We start from the raw sequence: 19,426 nt of genomic DNA, 5'->3' as shown, positions 1-19,426 counted from the left end.
ACTCTGTACATGGCAGATGCTCTGAAATACTGATTACCCAGATTGAACAGAGCCTCGCCTGGGTGCCATAGGGTTTAGAAAGGGAAAGGGAGTGATGGAGGAGGGGAATATTTGGTCTTGCTCTCAGGTGGCTCAGAATTTGTATGGAAGGACAGAACACTTGATTAAAAACAGGTGAAGGATGCTTGCAAAAGCATCATCTAAATTAATACAGTTACAAGCGAGTTGACTGAGTACACATGAGCTTACGGAGCCCAGAGTAAGGGGTGGGACGACTGTGCCTAAGGAAGACAGCGCGGGCTTCCCTCACTAGCTGAACGCGGAAACTGAATAGAGGTGGACCCTGAGCAACGGAGCCTTTCTGCAGACTCTTTGCTGGAACTAGCGGGGCGACTGCGGTAGCGAGGGTAAGGGTGTTGCCGGAAGCCGAGCAGCTTCAGAGACAAGGCTGAGACTAGGTCTTTGCTCCTTGAACCCTTCGCTCTTTCTGCTCAGCTTCCTGCCACGAAGCTCACGGTGCATCAGCGAGGCCGCAACCATGGTGGGGACGCTCAGTGTGGGTGGTGGATTTGGATGTAGCTTTATTTCAAGGAAAACGTTTCCTGCCGCTGGACTCCCACCTTCCTTGGGCCCTACGTGGAATGAGAAGCCAGGGGAAAGAGGCCGTGGGAGAGAGGCTGATTTGAAACGCTCCGTCCCCAAGCACACGGAGCAGCTGACTCCCCGCTCTGCCCTGTTGCAGGTCCTGGGACTGTGGACAGCCAAGGGCAGATCGAGTTTCTCAGGTGCTACGCCACACTGAAGACCAAGTCCCAGACCAAATTCTACCTGGAGTTCCACTCGAGCTGCTTGGAGAGTGAGTGACTGCTGACGTACCTTTTTGGCAGGGCAGGCCGCAGCTCGTTCTCGTACATGCCTTTCTGTGAGCCGTACTTTGCCCCATTTCTCCTCTCCCCGGGGAGGACTCTCGATAGGCCTCCGAGGGGTCAGACAAGTAGGGCTACAGGTGGAGGGTCCAAGGGGACTCCAGTTACTGGGAGGGGGTCTCCTTGTGGCTGGCAGTGCTGCTGCTCTAGCCCCAGGGGCAGAGGCAGGGACAGCCATGGATGTACAGACCCCTCAGTCCCTTGCGGGCAGTGGGCTCCCCTCCCTGCCTGCTCAGGGCAGACTGTAACCCCTCGGTTTCCCCCAGGCCAGGGCTCTGACGCTACCAGACAGTGCTGGGCAAAGTCCCAGAGCTTGGGGAGCTGGCTGCCCTCCGCCCCTGGTTGCTTGGGCTCCTGTATCCTGCTCTTTTGAGATCATGGCATCTTTCTCAAGGTGTCCACAGCAGCTGAAAGCAGGTTGGAGATGGACACCCTCCTCCGAGCCAGCAGCATGTAGCACTCCCCTCCTGTGTTTAGGAAACACCCTTCCTGCGTGACATTTCTAGGCATATTGTCTAAAGCTGTTCCGTGGCAAGGGAAGGTCTGTGTGGCATCGAGCTCTTCTCACTGAGAGGGTCTGGAGAATGGTGGGGGGATGTTAACTCCACAGAAGGAGGCATCCTGTGAGGGCATGGCTGGGATGCTTCTGGAAATCGGGAAAAAGACATGTGCCACCAGCTACCACTCTGCCCTCCGGGCCCTTCCTTCTCCAACTCTGCCCGGCCCAGGCCCGGTGACAGAGCAGCCTTGGCCACTGAGGCCCCAAGTCCCAGTTCTCCAGGCAGGGTCAAAGCAGTTCCAAAAAGGATGAGGATTTCTGTGCGGGTGTTTTTAATAAACTATCGAGACACTTGCACACATTTCTATGGAAACAGCATATTAGGAAGCTTAAATTAGAATTTCAAAAGGCTGCTGTCTTGAGTGGCGTGGGATGGGCTGTCATGTTTCCTAATCTTCTTGCCTGTGATGTGATGATTTCTTTGTTGCCTGGTTTGTTGCAAAGAGGAACCAAAAAGGAGGAGGAATCTCTTTGATTTTCCTAAAAATAATTAGACCGTGTTGGCAAATGACCATCCCCTGCACAAAAACAGAATTCCCAGCAAGCCTGACTCCTAAATGACGCTGAGACCCTGAAAGACAGGAAAGGAGGGAGAGCCTCTTCCTGCCCCAGCAGTCTCCTCTGTCTGGCTCTCGCTCCATCTTCTGAAACCAGGCTTCTTGTCCTCCAACAGGTTTTGTCAAGAGTCAGGAAGGAGAGAATGAAGAAGGAAGTGAGGGGGAGCTGGTGGTGAAGTTTGGCGAGACCCTTCCAAAGGTAATTCGAGAGCGAGACATTCGCTGGGAGGATTCGCACCCCCAGGCCAGCGGAACTGGCCGGTGGCAGAGCTACGGCTGGGCCCGGCCGGAGGGAGCCGGAATCCCACAGACCCAATGTAGAAGAGGCCGCCGTCCTCCCACCTGCCCGCCCTGCGAGCAAGCTCTTGTTCACGGTGGTTTAAAACACGCTTTTTAGCGGTGGTGTAAGTGGCCCAAATATTCCTAAATGGTTCCAGTTCCCCTAATGGATCAGGAAGGCATCTAGCGGTCGACTCGCCACGTGATTTGGGGGAAGGAACTGGAGGAGCAGAGCTGAGAGCTAGCTGTTCACCGTCACCTGTTTGCAGTGACAGACCTAGGACACAATCCCCAAGACCCCCGGTTCCCCTTTGGTGCTGTTCATCTATTCAGCGCTGGCCTTTAGGGTCACGGGAAGGCAGAGACAGGAGTCCGTTGGCTCCTAACCATATACTGTGGGTAGAGGAAGTACTTGACCGTCCGTGGCCTTGTACGAGCTGAGGGTGGAATTGAGAACGTGCAGCAAACCTTAGTGGGACACGCTCGTCTTTGTTGCAGAAAAATGGTTTTCTACCAAGACTGTTTTTGTGATGCTGAATCGACAGTGGGGGCGTGGCTGCCACTGGGTACAAGTCAATCAGGTGCCCCAGGTGTTCGTGCTGGGCTCAAAGCAGAGTAGGACACTGTCTTTCTCACATCACGTAGGAGGGTATGACAAGGGAGTCCAGGGCTGGGAAGATCCCTCACAGGGGTCTCCGGGCCTCCCCTGGAAGGTGCCCTCAGACGTTTCAAAGGACTGCCTTAAACGGGTGGAGGGACCCATCCTCTCCCAAGGCTGGAGTGGGGCATAGCCAGGTTTCAGGGGCCAGGCTACCCATGCTGGCATCAACTGTGGATCGGAACCAACTCTTGGGCCACATAAAAGGGCCCTGTTATCTCAGGAACAGAGGCTGATACGGGCATAATCCCAAACTACCTAGAGGCCCCGGCCTGTTCGGATGGCTCTGACTGGGGTCTTCGCTGAGGCCTGGGACAGCTGTCAGGAGTCCCTGTCCTGGGGCTGTCTTCAGGCCCCTGCACCCTGGGGACCCCGGGATCCAAGGAGACGTTTCTGCCTCACCCAGCCCACGCCCGTCCTGCCGCTGCTCCTCTCCCAGCCACTTCCACGCAGGACCTGAGCCATCGTCTCCTCCCTTGGTGAAGCTGGAAAACATGGCAGCATCCCGGTCCCCCTCAGGGACACCTAGGCACCCTGTCTTCCTCTACTCCCACGTCCTGTCACCATCCCCACTGCCGTTCCTCCTGCCCCTGTCCCCTCCCCTCTGTCCCACCCCCCTCTTCCAGGGGGCTCCTCCCCTCCTGTCTTCTTGCTGAGGCATCCTGAAGCCTGATGGATCTTTCTGGAATGCCCGTCTGATCCCAGCATCCCCTCTTGTCCACTCGACTCCCTGGTGCCTGGAGAAATGAGCCCCTCCCTCTCCAGCCTCACCAGGTGTTCGTTCCCACAGCACCTTCTGCTCCCTGACCCCCACCCCTGACCCTGCCGCCTGATGGTCTCCCCTCTTCACCCTAAATCCCTGCTGCGGTGCCCAGGTAGTCCCCACCGTGGTGGTGTGTCCCCAGAGACATTCGAGTTCAGGTGTCTGATGCCCCACTCCCCACTGCATCCGGGGAGGACGGGGTCTTCCTCCTGCATCCGCAGCCCCCACCCCACCCTGCCCTGCGTCGAACTTAGAGCCAGACGCCACCATGTGTCAGTGAGCCCAGTGATTCTTGGGGCTGTGGAACCCCAGAGCCCCAGAGCCCTCACCACGATTTGCGGTCATTGTTCTGGAACTTTCTGAATGGAGACATAGCAAGTCCATCCTGTTGGTCAGCAAGGTGCCCAGAGCCCTGCACAGGGGCCTTTCAGTGTCTGTGGAGGGGAAGGAAGGGGACAGCCTAGTAGAGCAGCATGTGACCTTTTTATCTGGCCCTTCCTGTTGCAGTCTCCGTGGGGAGCAGCCCTACTTTGTGGAAGAGTCACGAACTGTGTCCAGCACGAGGAGCTAGTGTGTCTATAACGCTCCTCCCCGTGTGTGCAGGGGCCCAGCCCTGCATTGGTGCGGTCTGAGGTCACCCGGCACGGGCAGGCCCTGGCTCTGAAAATTGCTGGCAGCAGGAGGTCAGGGACAGAGCTGGAATGTGGGGAGTCCGTGTCTGTCATTCACGGAGCCACACCCCTAACAGGACACTGCAGGCCCAGGCGGGGGCTCTGCTGTGCAGACACAGGGGCCACATCCTCCCCAGGCGGGGGCAGGCCTGTGTGCTGGGTGGAGCCTGGGGCCGAGTGGGGTGCAGGGGTGTCCAGCCTGCCTCCTCCCCCGGGACCCTGGCATCTGCAAAGGAAGGGAGGGGAGGCGATGGACTGGGGCCCATCTGGGGTCAGGATCTCTCCCTAGGACCTGAAACCGCAGCCCAGCTTAGGAGGCCCGGGGTGCGGTGCGGTGTTGGGGGCAGGGAAGACAGTTGGCCCCGCCGTGCTGGCTGCGGTGTGCACATGGGTTCCTTCCTGTTCGCTTGGGCATGGAGCTCACAGAGTGACTCTGTTTAATAAGAACACCTGTCCTGTTGCTCACGCATTCCCCACATCTGGCTGGAGACCCTCATCCACCTGTCCCTCCACCTGTCACCTCTGACCCTGTGCCTTCTCTCTGCAGCTGAAGCCCATCATCTCCGACCCCGAGTACCTGCTGGACCAGCACATCCTCATTAGCATTAAGTCCTCGGACAGTGACGAATCCTACGGTAGGTGTCCCTGGATGGGTGTCACCCTGCCTGCGAGCCAGCAGCCTCTCCTGTGAGCGTGGGGTGGCATCTCCTTCCGGAAAGCCCACCTGCCACCCCTCTCCTCATCCCAGGGCTGCTGGAGGGACTGTTACCAGTAGGTCATCCTTCCCGCCCCGTCGGGCTTCTGGGCAGACCCGCCGGCAGCCACGCACCCCCCATTGGTTGAGCCTTTCCTGTGTGTCAGGTCTGCACCTGCATTTTGCATGGGTTATTTGATTTAATCCTGATAAGACCTTACGAAACAGAGACTATTCTCTAAATTAACAGATGAGTAAATGGAGGCCCAGAGAGGCCAAGTGACTTGCCCAAGTCACTCAGGTAGTAACTGGCTGAGACCTAATTTGAACCCAGATCTGCCTTCACTGTCTGCTGTCATGTGTCCCCAGCTGCCCCCCTCAGGTGCAAGCTGCAGGCTCCCTCCCTGCTGGGCAAGTTTCTAGAACACCTGCTCAGGCACAAGGGGCTGCTGGTTCCATCCCCCAACAGCTGCCCTCTGCATGAGGACCATCTCCCCCGGCCAGAGGGATTTGGGCTGGGTGGGTCCCCTGCATGGGCTAGGGGTGCTGGAAACATCTGCCCAGTGTACTCTGGTCTTTTGCTCAGCATTGTTCAGTGCCCAGCCTGGGCAGGCTTATGGAGCCTGCGGCCCCACCCACTGTCCACCAGAGAGACCAGGGGTCGTTGTACCATCTTTCAGCCCATCTGTGGCTCTAGCCCAAAGTCAGGTTCAACCTTGCACTTGTACACACAGTGGGGCTAGAGCACAGGGTGTGGGGCAGAAGGCCGGAGAGAGGCTGGAGGCAGCTCCTTACAAGCCAAGCTTAGGGTAAACTCCTGATCCCGAGGGCCACAGGGAGCCATTGAAGGTTCAGGCAAGATAGTAACAGGTTCAGAGTCACATCTTGGAAATCTGCGCTTGCAATGGTGGAGATGAGAGGTGAGGGAGCCAGAATGAAAGTAGTGACAGTAAAAAGGGAGAGAAAAGGATAAAATCGAGAGATGCGGAGTAAGTAGAGAAATTGGGTGTGGAGTTGGGGAAGTGGGGCGTCAAGGATGACCCTGAACTTGTGGTTTGATCTTGGTTAATGATGTTTGCAATAACTGCTGGGTCAGTTGGAGCGTAGCAGGCAAAGGAGACCGGGAAGGCACAGCCAGAGTAGGAGGAAAACCAAAGGCTGTGGTGCTGGGGACACCATCAGAGGAGGGTTGGATGGAGAGGAGGGTGTGGTTCCGAGAGATACAACAGAACAAAGACTGAGCAGCGTCCCTTAGGCAGAGTGACTCAGAGACCCTCCGAAATCCGTGGTGGGCAGGGGTCAGGCTGGGGAGGGGTGGGGGTGAGGAGCCAGAGGAAAATGTGAGCCTGGGGCAGTGGAGGGGTTTGTGTGCTTGTTGGTTTTAAATGGAAGAGCTTTGCATGTGCCCTTTGGCGGAAGCCAGTGGCGACTGGTGACACAGAGTCACCTGTGCGTGGCACCCCCTATGCAGGCTCTGCCCACACCTGGGTGTAGGTGCTATCACTCCCCTCGTTGGAGAGGTGAGGAAAGGAGGCTGGGAGACCTGAAGAGACCTGTCCAAGGCCACCGGGTGGCTTGTCAAAAGTAACTATGTGACCTTGGACTTGAGCCCTGGCAGCCCAGCTCCAGAATCCGCACCCTTCATCCCCTCCCAGGGCAGCACTGATAAGAAGGTCCCCGAGCCAGGGCAGAGGTGGCAGAGCCTCAGGAGTCCGTGGTGACGGAGCAACAGGACCCACGCAGATACCAGAATGTCTGAAGCTCTGTGGCAGGAAACAGGCAGTACATGGAGTAGAGCGAGCTTGCATTTTCTCATTCCAATGCCGCATTTTCTTTCTCCCCCGTGCTGTTCATACTCACAGCAGCACGTCACAATGATAAAAAGGAGAAAGAGTCACGGACGTCTCCTCCGATACAGCGATTGTTTTTATTGTGGTTTTACGTCTCCGTCCTCATACACAGGCACGCGTGGATTTGCACACTTACCGTCACAGAGATACCGTTTCATGTTCTGCTTTCCTCCCCTGGTGTTAGACCCACACTGTCTTCTCATCATTCCCTCTAATGGCTGCATAATATCCCATGGGTTCACTGTCTCCTCCTCTCTGAAAGCATCTCTTGCTGCCACTGCAGGGGCCCTGCCGGCTATTTTGCTACTCGTGCTGTCAGCAATACCGTGACGCATCTCTTTGTGGACAGTTTTCATTCTTCAGCCACATCTTGTACTCTGTTGGATCATCTCTGTAGGACATGTTTGCGGGGTCAGGGGGTATAAATACGTTTGTGGTACGTGGCATGTAGCAGCAAACTGATTGCCGTACAGGCTGCCTCAGTTTACCGTGGCACGTACAGGTGTCCCCAGATCCTTGCTGGCCTGGGGGTTATTTTTCTCTCTCCTGATTTGTGCTGATTTCATTCTGTGAAAGAGCACTTTGGTGCTTCCCTAGTTTGCATTTTTGATGGCTAGGAAGGCCAGACTGTTTTCCATTATTGAAATTAGCCAGCTATAGATCTTTCTGTGTGAAATGTCTGTGCTATCTGCCCATTTATCTCCTGGGGATTGGATTTTGAGGAGTTCCTTGTGGGATTGAGGTACAGAACCCCTTGCCTGTGATGCTGGCCGCGCTGCTGTCCAGTTAGTTTCTTTTTTATTTCAGTTTTTTCTTTGTGCAGAAATTTTAAGCTTGTATATCCCCATTTCTGGTCTTGTTTTGTCATTTCCTTTTTTTTTTTTTTTTGGACAGAGTCTTGCTCTGTCACCTGGGCTAGAGTGCCGTGGTGTCAGCCTAGCTCACACAACCTCAAATTGCTGGGCTCAAGCGATCCTTCTGCATCAGCCTCCCAAGTAGCTGGGACTACAGGCATGCACCACCATGCCCAGCTAATTTTTTTTCTATTTTTTAGTAGAGACCAGGGGTCTCACTCTTGCTCAGGCTGGTCTTGAACTCCTGAGCTCAAGCGATCCTCCCACCTTGGCCTCCCAGAGTGCTGGGATTACAGGTATGAGCCACCTCGCCCAGCCTATCATTTGTTGCATTGCTTTAAATCTTGGGACATTATCATCCCTACAGGAATCAGATTAGTGTTTAATTCTGTCTGCTCGGTTTTCTACAATATAATTTATTTTTTACATTGACTAATCCACATGGAGTTCATCATGCTGTTAGGTTTGAGACACTGGCCCCAAATTGCTGGGCCTTGTTCTGAAGGGCTTATTGAATAACCATCGCGTGAGCCACGGTTTCGAAGGACCATCCCTGGGGGAGTAGAGTGACTGGGCCTGGTGCTCGGTGCCTCTGCTGCGAGCTGGCGGGGTCCTCATTCGCTGTCTCCCCCTTCCCCAGGCGAGGGCTGCATTGCCCTCCGGCTAGAAGCCACAGAGACCCAGCTGCCCATCTACACGCCGCTCACCCACCACGGAGAGATGACCGGCCACTTCCGAGGGGAGATCAAGCTGCAGACCTCCCAGGGCAAAAAGAGGGAGAAGCTCTATGGTGAGTGCCGAGCCCCCGAGCCACCCTCTTCAGCCCTGCTGACTTCCGGACCAGGATGTGCTTTTGCTCAGCAAAGCTGTTCAATATTCTGTCTGCGGTGGCTCTGAGCAGAAATCCAGCATAGGAAAGGGTCTCACGGACAGTCTGGCCCTGCCCTCCCCTGACTCACTCCCAACAGACCCCCACACCCAGCATATGGCCTTCCCCACCCCCAGGCAACCCAGGCGGTCAAGGACAGCGGCTTGTGCATTGTCCAGGGCCCTGGCCCTCGCCGTGTGTCAGTCTGTAGGCCCTGCCGCTCCTGCGCGTCCCTCCACCACAGGAGGACCAAGAGCATCAAGCAGACCTGCCGGTGTTAACTGGCTCTTTCCCAGCCACCCAGGGAAGGAGACTAGAGCGATGGCTGCAGGTTTCGTGTGACCCCTGGTCCTACACACGGCTGCATGGTGCCACCCACACGTGGCACCTTATACATGCCTTATACATGCCTTATATATGCCTTATACAGGCATCCTTATACATGCCTGCACCTTCCCCTCACGGCACCCACCCAGGGCTCTGCTCCTTCCAGATGACTTTTGTCCACAACATACGTCAGAAGCCCCCACCCTCGCCCGTCGTGGATTTCTTTGGCTTCCCCCCACTCCGGCTCAGCCCCCTCCAAAACAGCAGCAGCGTCTCCAGGCAGGGTTCCTCCACACCCTTTTCAACTGGAACTCAAGTCTTTCTGACCTGTTAAGCACCACTTACTGGCTTTGGCTGGCTGTTGGGAGGATTCGTTTGTTGTGGCTCTCAGAAGTGACACCGTGCAGCCACGCACGGTGACAAATACTCATTGCAGGTGTTTCCTTACCTGACACGAAACATCAGCCTCAGGAGTCATGCTCTGTCTGTCCCCAGAGGAGACCCTGCAGATTCATTAGGTATAAGTGGTCACCACTGTTATGAGATTATGGAAATGTGGCCGAGAGACCTGAATAACATAGTGACAACACCAGGGAGTATCTAGACTGCAACTTGTAATTTTCTCTTAGTCTTGCCCAAAATTGTACAACTTGGAAATTAACATTTGTACTTCTCATTAGTATCTATCACGTGAACACCTACCTGTCTGCTTGAAATAATGAAAGACGTGAGAGGTACAAAGCTGCCCAAACTGTGAGAAGTATTTCTCCCTTTTACACAGGCAACAGGGTTTTCTTCCCCGTTTTTCTCTTCACTTTCATGCCTGCTTAAGAGCACTCAGATAACAATGCCTGCAATGAATTGGCCTTTAACTATATACTTGATGTGCAAAATGATCATCTCATAAGTGTCATCTGTTTTATCTCTCACAACAGCCCTGTGAGCCAAGCATTGTTACCTTTGGTAGATGGGGAAACTGAGGCACAGAGAGGTTATGTGATTGGCTGCAGGCCACATAGCTAGTAAGTGGCCAGGTCAAGGTGAAGTGCCAAGCTGGCAACGGCAAACGTGCTGGTCTCCTGCCTCTAGCACAGATGTCGAGAGAGCAGGATTCACCAGGTGTGGGAGGCTCCAGTCCATCGAGGGGTGCTGCCCCCGGGCATGTGGCTCCCCCTGCCCTGTGGGAGCTCCTTTCTCTAGCAGGACAGTGGATTGGAGTGAGGGGGGCTTGGCACCTCCTCAACCACAAGCCACAGTCGGAAATGAAGATGGGGTCCCTGTTCTCCTCTAAGCCCCACGAACAGGGTGACTTTGAGTGCCACGTGCTCTTTGACGCGGCCTTGTTATGTCTGCTTTATTCTGATCTGACCACAAGTGTTTGCCCGTTCTGTCCCTTGCTGAGACCAACAAGTTGGTTGTGTCCCATGAAATGACAACTGTGGGCCACACGATCCGACTCTCAAAAGCATAGCCAACCGGTCACTGAACTCCCATGAGGCCTCAGAATCTTGCTTAACCCACCTCCCCAGGTAGCCGTCATTCACGTCCAGCTTCGGCCTCCCGTGGAAACCACTTTGCCATCCCCGGCCCACTCTCTGGGGCCTGGGTCCTCACATGCTCCTCCCCGGCCCTTTCCTTCCAGACTTTGTGAAGACAGAGCGGGACGAGTCCAGCGGGCAGAAGTCCCTGAGGAGCCTCACCAGCCACGACCCCATGAAGCAGTGGGAACCCGCTGGCAGGTAGAGTGTGCCAGGGATTCGGTACAAACTGGTGTGGCCCTGCGGACCCAGGGCCCAGGAAGGTAGCTGTAGAGAAACCACGGACTCAGGGAACAGAAAGCTCCAGCCCAGGAGAGATACTCTCCTGCCGTCGGCCTCAAGTCTCCCAGCCTCAAGTCTCCTGACCACAAACCTTGTCACTGGGGAGGTTTATGTGACTGTGACAAAGCCTGGGAGACAGACGCTCGGTCTTGGACAGTTCAGTCACCTCATACTGTGTGTCCAGATCTAGAGGAACCACGGCAGATAGGTGTGGTCCCCGACTTAGGAACTCATGGCCTAGTCCGGGAAGAAGGGACTGCAGAGATGACTGAGATTCCAGGTCAACACATGGTTGCCACATCTCCCGGGGGACCGGGGACATCAGCAGTCACGGGAGTCCGTGACCAACTAAACCCTGTCCTGATACTAACAGGGAAATCACTGGGGGAAAATATACACAGGTTGCTCTTGGCAGAGACTGAACGGGGATTAATAGGGATGTTAGAGTCTGTGTTGCTAGGGGACAGTGTCCTCAATGGCAGCGTTGCCTCAACCTGCTGGAGGGGTCTCGAGTTCCAGAATCCAGCCAGCAAGGGTTCCCCTCCCTCAGGTCCCCACACTGCCTGTCCCCTCGGCCCTCGCCCTCACCCCACCCAGCCCTGTGCACCCAGGAGCTCCACCTCTAGCCCGTCTCCTGGTCCACTTCCAGCCTCCGGTGGTCCCAGCCTTGGGCACTCAAGTACTCCTTTCACCCTTCTCCCACGTGCCCCCTCAGCAAGTGCATCCTGGCTCTGAAGTGTCTGCTGGGTTCCGGAGTCGGGATCCGTGTGGGGAAAGGTGTTCTTTTCCATTTTGACTAGGGGGAGAACCAGCGTGTATTTCTTAGGCAGGCGTCAGCGGCTGGGATGTGGCTGGGAACCAGGCTGGTTGCACAGATGGGAGCCGAGAGTGTGCCTTGCAACCTGTGCACACAGAACTCAGTTAGTTCTTCTGAGGTCACTGCCTGACACAGAGGCAGCATGCAGCCATGTGTGTCTTTTGGGGACACCTCATCTGGGCCACCCCCTCCATAGCTTTAAGCAGACTGCCCCCATGCCAGGTGCCAGCCTTGACCTCTGACCTCACGCATTTTTCCAAACATCCACATGGCTGACCCCACCCTGATTCTGCACACACACCGATACAGGCCAATGTGTCCCAGATGAACCCCAGCTTCTTCCATCCTCCCCACCTGCTCCCTGGCTTCAGACCATCTCGGGACAGGCCAAGTCCCTCTTGCCTCAGGGCCTTTGCACATACTCCCAAGAACATCCTCCCCTCCCTTCTCTTACCTGCTCATGTTCTTATCTCGGCTGAAAGACCTCCTCAAACCTGGCCCCACCCTCCTGTTAGTCTCCCTCTCGACTTCCACCACCCCCACCACCGAGAGGTGTGTTGTTTGTTTCTCCCATTAAATGTGAGTTCCGAGAGCATAGAGGCAGCGGCTGCTTCCCTCGTTCACACAGCCCTATTCCCTCCTCCTGGGGCAGGGCCTGGTGACTAGGCACTCAGTGACGACTGTGTTGCATGCATGGGTGGGTGGGTGGATGGATGGGCGAATCCATTGCCCAAGAAGTGAAGGGGTTGAGAGCCAGAGAGAGCCTGAGGGATATCAGAGAACATGGTCCTTGGGCTGGCGCTGCCCTCCAGAAGGGAAGCAGTTCCTGAGATGTGACTCTGTGTCTTCCCTGCAGGGCCCCTCCATGCGGTGGCTCCTGCATCACAGAAATCATCAACCCCAACTACATGGGGGTGGGGCCCTTTGGGCAGCCGACGTCCCTGCACGTGAAGCAGACCCTGTCCCCCGACCAGCAGCCCACAGCCTGGAGCTATGACCAGCCACCCAAGGACTCCCTGGGGCCGGGAAGGGGAGACAACCCTCCGACACCTCCCTGCCAGCCGCCCCTATCGCCCAAGAAGTTCTCATCCTCAGCAGCAAACCGGGGGCCCTGCCTCAGGACACAGGAGTCAAGGTGAGCGACCTCTTCCTTGAGCCCTCTCTTTTCCCTGCTGACAGGGGTCCCCAGGTTTTCACGCTACAACAGAACCTCTAGGGGCAGGGATTTGTATCTGCTTTGCGCACTGCTTACCCTCGGGGCCTGGAACGTGGCAGGCACTCAAGAGGTGTTCGTAGAATCTCCCATGTCCTAACTCCTTCATGCAACTCGATTTAAAAAAAGGAAAAGGATAGAAGTTTGTAACGATACTGCCCCCCCCCCCCAAAGCAACCTCCTGTAAAAACTACATTTATTGAAAAATATGTTTCTAGAACCAGTGAACCCTCAGGCATCTTCCACTCCCTGGAGGGCACCGTGGAACAGGGGTGGGATTTCCGTGTAGAGCCCCTCCCAACCTCGGGTTCTCCTTTCTCTTCTCAACCACGAGGGTCCCTGTTTCCCTATATAACTTTCTAGTGTCCCCTGTGGGGGACGATTAGAAGCTGGAACTAGGAATGCAAAAGGGAGGCAGAGCGGCCAGCCTGCAGAGGGACAGGGATTTGGCCACTCGCCTTTGGGGAACCCCAGGAGGTTAGAAAACGTTGACCCAAGCAGAACTGGCCCAGGCAGAAGGACGGGGCCAGAGAGCCGACCAGGCCGGGCAGCCCAGCCGAGGAATGACGTCAGCGCTTCCCAAAGCTGCAGGCTGCGGGTTATAATGACTTCAGGGGTTTGCTCTCAGCCTCTCCTCCCCTAACACTAGTTCTTTCTCCTTCTTTTCTGCACGAGGCCGTGGGTTCCCCAGTGGTGCTGCCTGCCTCAGGGAGGGAGCGCTACCCCTCAGCCCCCCAGCTCCAACCTTCCCGCGCCCGGCCCGGCAAGGCTCTCCTGTGGACGGAGGAGCAGTTGGCAATTTTGTTCCTTAAGCTTCTTCTCTAGAAAATGAACAGATGAAAGGAAGGGAGGGAGGAAGAGAAGGACAGGACAGCGTTGCCCTGGAGCCCAGAGGTGTCTCTTTACCGCTGGTTTTCAGAATCTGTGATAATATTTTAGACTCTGGCGATTCCCTAAGAAACTCAAGGGAAGGAGAAACAGTTTCCTCCCCTGGAAAACTGAGGACAAAAGCCACTGTATGGTGGGCATCAGGGTGCCTGTTCGGCAAGGGCCACCTCTCCGACGACCCAGGGAAATGGAGCTCTAAGCAACCACTGAGAACAAGGAGCTTATTTGTTTAAGCAAATGTTTTTAAGTTCCCAAAGTCAGTGGATCTTTTTGAACACAGATTGGTGGGGACAGGGCTCCCTCCAGCCCCACGGGCGACAGCGGCAGATGGGCTTGCACAGGCAAGACAGCAGCCTCCATGCCGGCCTGCACCCCTCTCCGCCGCCCAGGTCCCCGTCTCAGCCTGAGTGAAGGCTGTGGCAAGGGGGTGTCACCAGCACCATTGACCATCGGTGATCTCCTGCCATTGCCCAGGCCCAAGTGGGATGACTGGTCACCTACACCTGAGGCGTGTGGCTAGGAAGAGGACTCTGCTCAGACCCTGGCCAGTGCTTTGCTTGTTTAGAGAAGGAGAGAGACTTGTAGTCTCCCAAGTCTGAGAAGTAGAGTCACTTGCCACAAGAATTAACTCTGTCCCCTGGGTATTGGTTCACTGCATCAACAACCGTGGCCTGCCACGGGAGTCGACTTCCTGTTACCTTTGGTTGGGGACTAAGGCTTATTTTTGTGTTGCTCCCAGTCTTCCCCCAGCCTCCTCCACCTAGCATTCCCCTCTCCAAGGGGACAGAAGCTTGCCCCTACAGGGAAGACTCACCGGTCTCTATGTGTCTTGCTCTTCTCCTAGAGGAGGGAGCTTCGGAATCACAAAGAGGCTCGTACCAGGGCTCTCTTCCTGGTCTGCCCCCAATTCTCTGATGCGAGCCTCCTCCTCTCAGTTCAGCCACTGAGAAGGGGAGTCAGGCGTCGGGACCTCTTGCTCCTTCATCTGAAAGCTTTTGGTCATGGCTGTTTGTACGCTCCTGCACCCTCTTCCCTAGGCTAGCTCGCAGCAAAGGCCTCTGAGTGTCCCGTGGGGGTGCAGGAGAGGGCCTCGCATGGAGGGCAGCTTGCCAAAGTCCTGGTTCGAGGCCCTGGCATTTCTAGTTATGCACCTACTTCCTGGTTTTTCCAAAAACTAATGGGCAAAATCCCTGAGTGTACAGTCAAGCCCCCCGAGGCTAGCCTCCCCTGAGCCCGACGGCATCTCATTGGCACCTGTGCGAGGACGACATCCCACCTCTGTCCCCTGAGCCCACGCCTGCTCCCTGCTGAGACCTTCGAGCAGCATCTCCACACACACTCTGTCAGTAACAGGCATCACAGCTCCGGTTCCCAGGGACCCACATGTCTTCAGGATGGCGCCTCCTTTTGCAGAAAGCAGATCCCAGCATGCTCCCCGGGGAGATTTTGCTGTCGGTCAGAAAGTGAAAGGTGTTCCCATTCCTCATTCTCACAACCTGCTCCACAGGAAATCACCTCAAGTGAGGGCTGTGATGAGTCGGAAAACAAACCTGCCAAGGCCGCTCTTGCCTGCTCTGGGTGACCACATGGAATCCTGTCTCTGCCTGTCAGTCAAACAAGCCTGTCTTCTTGTCACTGGTCTTTGTTTCCCCAAGACTCGCAAATGCCCGAGTTCCCTCTGATTTTCACCAGGACCGTTTGTTCTCTCCCACGATGCGTTAAGAGATGAGGGCCACACGACCGGCAGCCCTCTGGGAGAGGACTCCGTGCAGTTGGGGGAATGCGGTGTCAGCTAGGAGCGCCGGCCCCCTGAACAAGGTCCTTGTTCGTGGCTGCTTCGCCGTGCCTGGGCCCGTGCCTCACGGGGCAGTGGCTTCCTATGTGTTTGGCAGGTGGAGCTTCTTGAGCTGAGACCCAGCCATGCACATGAGGGTCAGCGGAATTGCTGGGGGGAGTGGGGAGGCCAGGAAGGGAGGCCTGGCAGCTCAGTGAGGGCAGGGGCTGTGGAGGCCAGCTCACCTGGTGAGGATGGGGGGCTGGCACTGCCGGGCTGCATACGGTGACGCTTCCGTTTCTCCTGTGAAAACTCCAGTGGGGTCCCCCTGGCTCACTGATGCCCTGACGGGAGTAGTTTTTATGAGAAAGGGTTCCAGGCCAGAACTGAGGTCGCCCATGAGGACAATATCATTAACACAGTACTGTCTCCTTTCCCTTTTTTAATCGAGGTGAAAGGCACGTAAGTTTAACCATTGCAGAATGAACAATCTGGTGGCATTCAGTACATTTCCCAACATTATGCACCTCTGTCTAGTTCCAAAACAGTTTTTTTTTTTATTTTATTTTTATTTTTTTTGAGACAGAGTCTCACTTTGTTGCCCCGGCTAGAGTGAGTGCCGTGGCGTCAGCCTAGCTCACAGCAACCTCAAACTCCTGGGCTTAAGCGATCCTACCGCCTCAGCCTCCCAAGTAGCTGGGACTACAGGCATGCGCCACCATGCCCGGCTAATTTTTTCTATATATATTTTAGTTGGTCAGATAATTTCTTTCTATTTTTAGTAGAGACGAGGTCTCGCTCTTGCTCAGGCTGGTCTCGAACTCCTAACCTTGAGCAATTCACTGGCCTCGGCCTCCCAGAGTGCTAGGATTACAGGCGTGAGCCACCGCGCCCGGCCCCAAAACAGTTTTATCACCCCAGAAGAAAAGCCCAGACCCGTTAAGCTCCGGGAAGGCTCCCCGTGTCTCCTCCCCTGAGCGCCCTCTTCCCCGTCTGGCTCTAGGCCCGGCGACCTGGGGAAGAGCGGAGCGGAGGCGCTGCTGCCCGAGGACCTGCCGCTGACGAAGCCGGAGATGTTCGAGAACCCGCTGTACGGGTCCGTGAGCCCCTTCCCCAAGCCGGCGCCCAGGAAGGAGCAGGAATCACCCAAAATGCTGCGGAAAGAGCCCCGGCCCTGCCCAGAGCTGGAGCTTTTGTCTCCCAGCGGGGCGCTCACCAAAGCCCAGGAAGCTGAGCGCAGCGAGGGGACAGGCAAGCAGGTGCCCGCGCCCCGGCTGCGCTCCTTCACCTGCTCGTCCTCCGCCGAGGGCAAGGCGGCCACCGGGGACAAGAGCCAAGGGAAGCCCCAGGCCCCGGTGCCGGCCAAGAGGCCCATCAAGCCGTCCAGGTCGGAAATGAGCCAGCAGACTCCACCGACCCCGACGCCGCGGCCTCCCCTGCCCATCAAGAGCCCGGCGGTCCTGCACCTGCAGCACTCCAAGGGCCGCGACTACCGCGACAGCAGCGAGCTCCCACACCACGGCAAGCACCGGACGGAGGAGGGGCCGCTCAGCAGGACGGCCGCACAGGTGTGTGCTCAGGCGCACGTGGGCTCGCGTGCATGTGTGTGTGCACATGGGCGTGTGATCGTCCTGGGAGCTGCTCCATGCAAAAGGGCTGAAGTCAGGATTTGAACCCAGGCCTCTCTGTTCCCCAGACCTCTGAGCCTGCATTGCCTCTGTGGCAGTTGTTGAAAGGGGTGGAGGAGGGGTGTGCCCTCTCTCAGGCCTGGAGGAATAAGGCTCCGTGGAGAAAAGCAGCCTAGATCATTTATAGTTCATTGTCCCCATCATTAGCATCAGTACTTAAAATTTCCCCAGCGCTTTAGAGACTTCAGACACAATATCCCCTTCCTCCTTATAAAATAGATTTCTTTTTATAGGAAATGAATGAGCAAATGAATATAGCAAAATGAATAGTGATTAGGAACAGACGCTGGAGCCAGACTGTTGGATTTAAATCCTAGCTCTCCCCCTCTGGCTCTGGGCCTTGGGCCTCAGTTTACTCATCTGTAAAAAGGTGCTTCATAAATGTACAGGGAGAATTACATTTTATCATAGACTACTATGTATTATTACTATATATTATCATTTATATAGAAGTCATATTTATATTATACAGTTCATGTAATTTTGTATGTTATATATATATATACATATTGCCTGTATATATATATTAATGTATATTAGAATATATGCAAAGTGCTTAGAACAGCATGTGCTGGCTCTTTTCAGCTGCGTGTCCAAGGAAGCCCGACCTAGCCCATAGCATACAGGGACAGGGGACCATTTAGTTAAATGCAGCTGGTGACATCAGCCCTGACAGCCCTTCTGTTCTTTCCCGCAGTGAAGCCCTTGGTGAGCTGCCAGCGAGTCGGGAGCCCAGAGGAGCAGCACGACGGCCCCAGGACCCCTTCCGGGCCCTCTGGCTGGCTCCTCCCACTAGCTTCCTACGCAAGGCTTCTTGTTTTCCAGCGAAGGGCCTGGCTTCCATGTGGTCCGAGGAGTGCACCGCCTGCAAAACTTGGTGCCACATGCTGAGGTTAGGACTGCATGCCCCAGACAGGCAACAGCCCACCCGGGTCCCCAGCTTGACCTTGGTACTTGGGACCCCGGTGCCTTGTCTGGGTGGCCATTTTGAAGAAAGGAACTAGAGAGCTGATTTGAAGGCGGAGATATAAATAATAATATTAATAATAATAACGGCCACATGGATTGAGCACTCACCGTGTGCCAAGTGCCGTGCTGAGTGCTTTATGAACATTACGTCAGGACGACCTCGGGAGTGCAGTCTCCAGCCAACTAAAACCACGTGCCCAAACCCACCGGTTCAAGACGGCATGTGTCCGGAGGGGTTTGGACAAAGCATTAAGAAGGCCAGTGCCCTCCTGGAGCCAGACAAGGGTACAAAGATTCTGTTCTATCCAGCATCAGTGATGTTAGCTGCTTTGGCTAAAAGCCCCGGGGCGGGGGTGGGGTGGGGGTTCTGGCAAAGCTGGGTGAGGGCAGGACCTGCCTGGCTTCTCAGTTCCTCCATGGAAGGAGCAGGAAAATCAGCTCCTATTCCCTGGCAGAGAGATCTGGCCTCAGCCTGGGCTGCAGATGCCGAGGCCTGTGCCGGGTTCCTCACGCCCTCCTAGAGGTGGGCTGCCAGCGGTGGGCTGAGCCAAACCCCCGACACTTATCCCATCGTGCTAGTAGAAGAGTCTCTGCTGTTGCTCCCAAAGGCCGAGCTCCCTGGCCCGGCCACCAGGGAGGGCAGGCCGCTCAGCCCCAGGCTCTCAGCTTTTCCCTCCAAGCTCTGTGGCTTTCAGCTCCGCTTCCTTGGATTTTAGGAGACTAGATTGGTGATGTCCTTCCTCGTGTTGCTTTTTGACATAACAGTTAATGTAGGGAACCAAGTCCAGAGGTATGTGTGAGTCCAGGAGAATGGGTACGTGCCCCACATTCCCACAGGTGTCGTCTGCGTAACCAATAAATTGTGCCTTTCTCACTCAGCTCCCGTCTCTGTGGCATTTTTTTCTCTGACATTCAGAGCTGCAGACACATTTCTAGACCGCAGGGCCCACAGAGCAGCAGCCCGGGGAAGGGAGGCAGCTGAGGGTTCGTGGTGGTGACCCGCAGGCATTGCCCTGACCACAGAGCCAGCTTGGAGGCGGGCCTGGGCCAGGAACAGGTGTGCACATCTTCCATATACACACCTTCCTGAGACTGTGAGCACCCTGCAGCCACCTAACTCCCCAAAGCATCCCCCCAACACCTGCTGTCTTGCAGCCCACAAGCACTTGAGAGCATCCGCCAGCCCAGAGTCCCAGAGGCGCAATGCAAGGTGTGGTGTCCCTACCTCAGGCTCCTCGGCCTCTGCTTCTG

The 19,426-nt window shown here is 55.7% G+C and overlaps 1 protein-coding gene across 1 annotated transcript in view; it reads left to right on the top strand.

The window, feature by feature from the left end:
- The window catches only part of INPP5D (inositol polyphosphate-5-phosphatase D), a 106,402-nt gene extending 87,367 nt beyond the window's left edge, over window positions 1-19,035 (top strand). The window contains exons 20-27 of the mRNA XM_069465919.1: window positions 743-856; window positions 2,159-2,241; window positions 4,961-5,048; window positions 8,452-8,601; window positions 10,649-10,745; window positions 12,500-12,778; window positions 16,522-17,086; window positions 17,904-19,035. Of these exons, the coding sequence (XP_069322020.1) occupies window positions 743-856; window positions 2,159-2,241; window positions 4,961-5,048; window positions 8,452-8,601; window positions 10,649-10,745; window positions 12,500-12,778; window positions 16,522-17,086; window positions 17,904-17,906 (1,379 nt within the window). The 3' untranslated portion in view covers window positions 17,907-19,035. The remainder of the gene's footprint in view (window positions 1-742; window positions 857-2,158; window positions 2,242-4,960; window positions 5,049-8,451; window positions 8,602-10,648; window positions 10,746-12,499; window positions 12,779-16,521; window positions 17,087-17,903) is intronic.
- The last annotated feature ends 391 nt before the right edge of the window (window positions 19,036-19,426 follow it).

Source organism: Eulemur rufifrons, chromosome 1 (genome assembly GCF_041146395.1).
Source record: "Eulemur rufifrons isolate Redbay chromosome 1, OSU_ERuf_1, whole genome shotgun sequence".
In the NCBI taxonomy this organism is placed as follows: Eukaryota; Metazoa; Chordata; class Mammalia; order Primates; family Lemuridae; genus Eulemur; species Eulemur rufifrons.
Note: the sequence above shows the minus strand (reverse complement) of the source record. Positions and strands in the feature narration are given on the sequence as shown.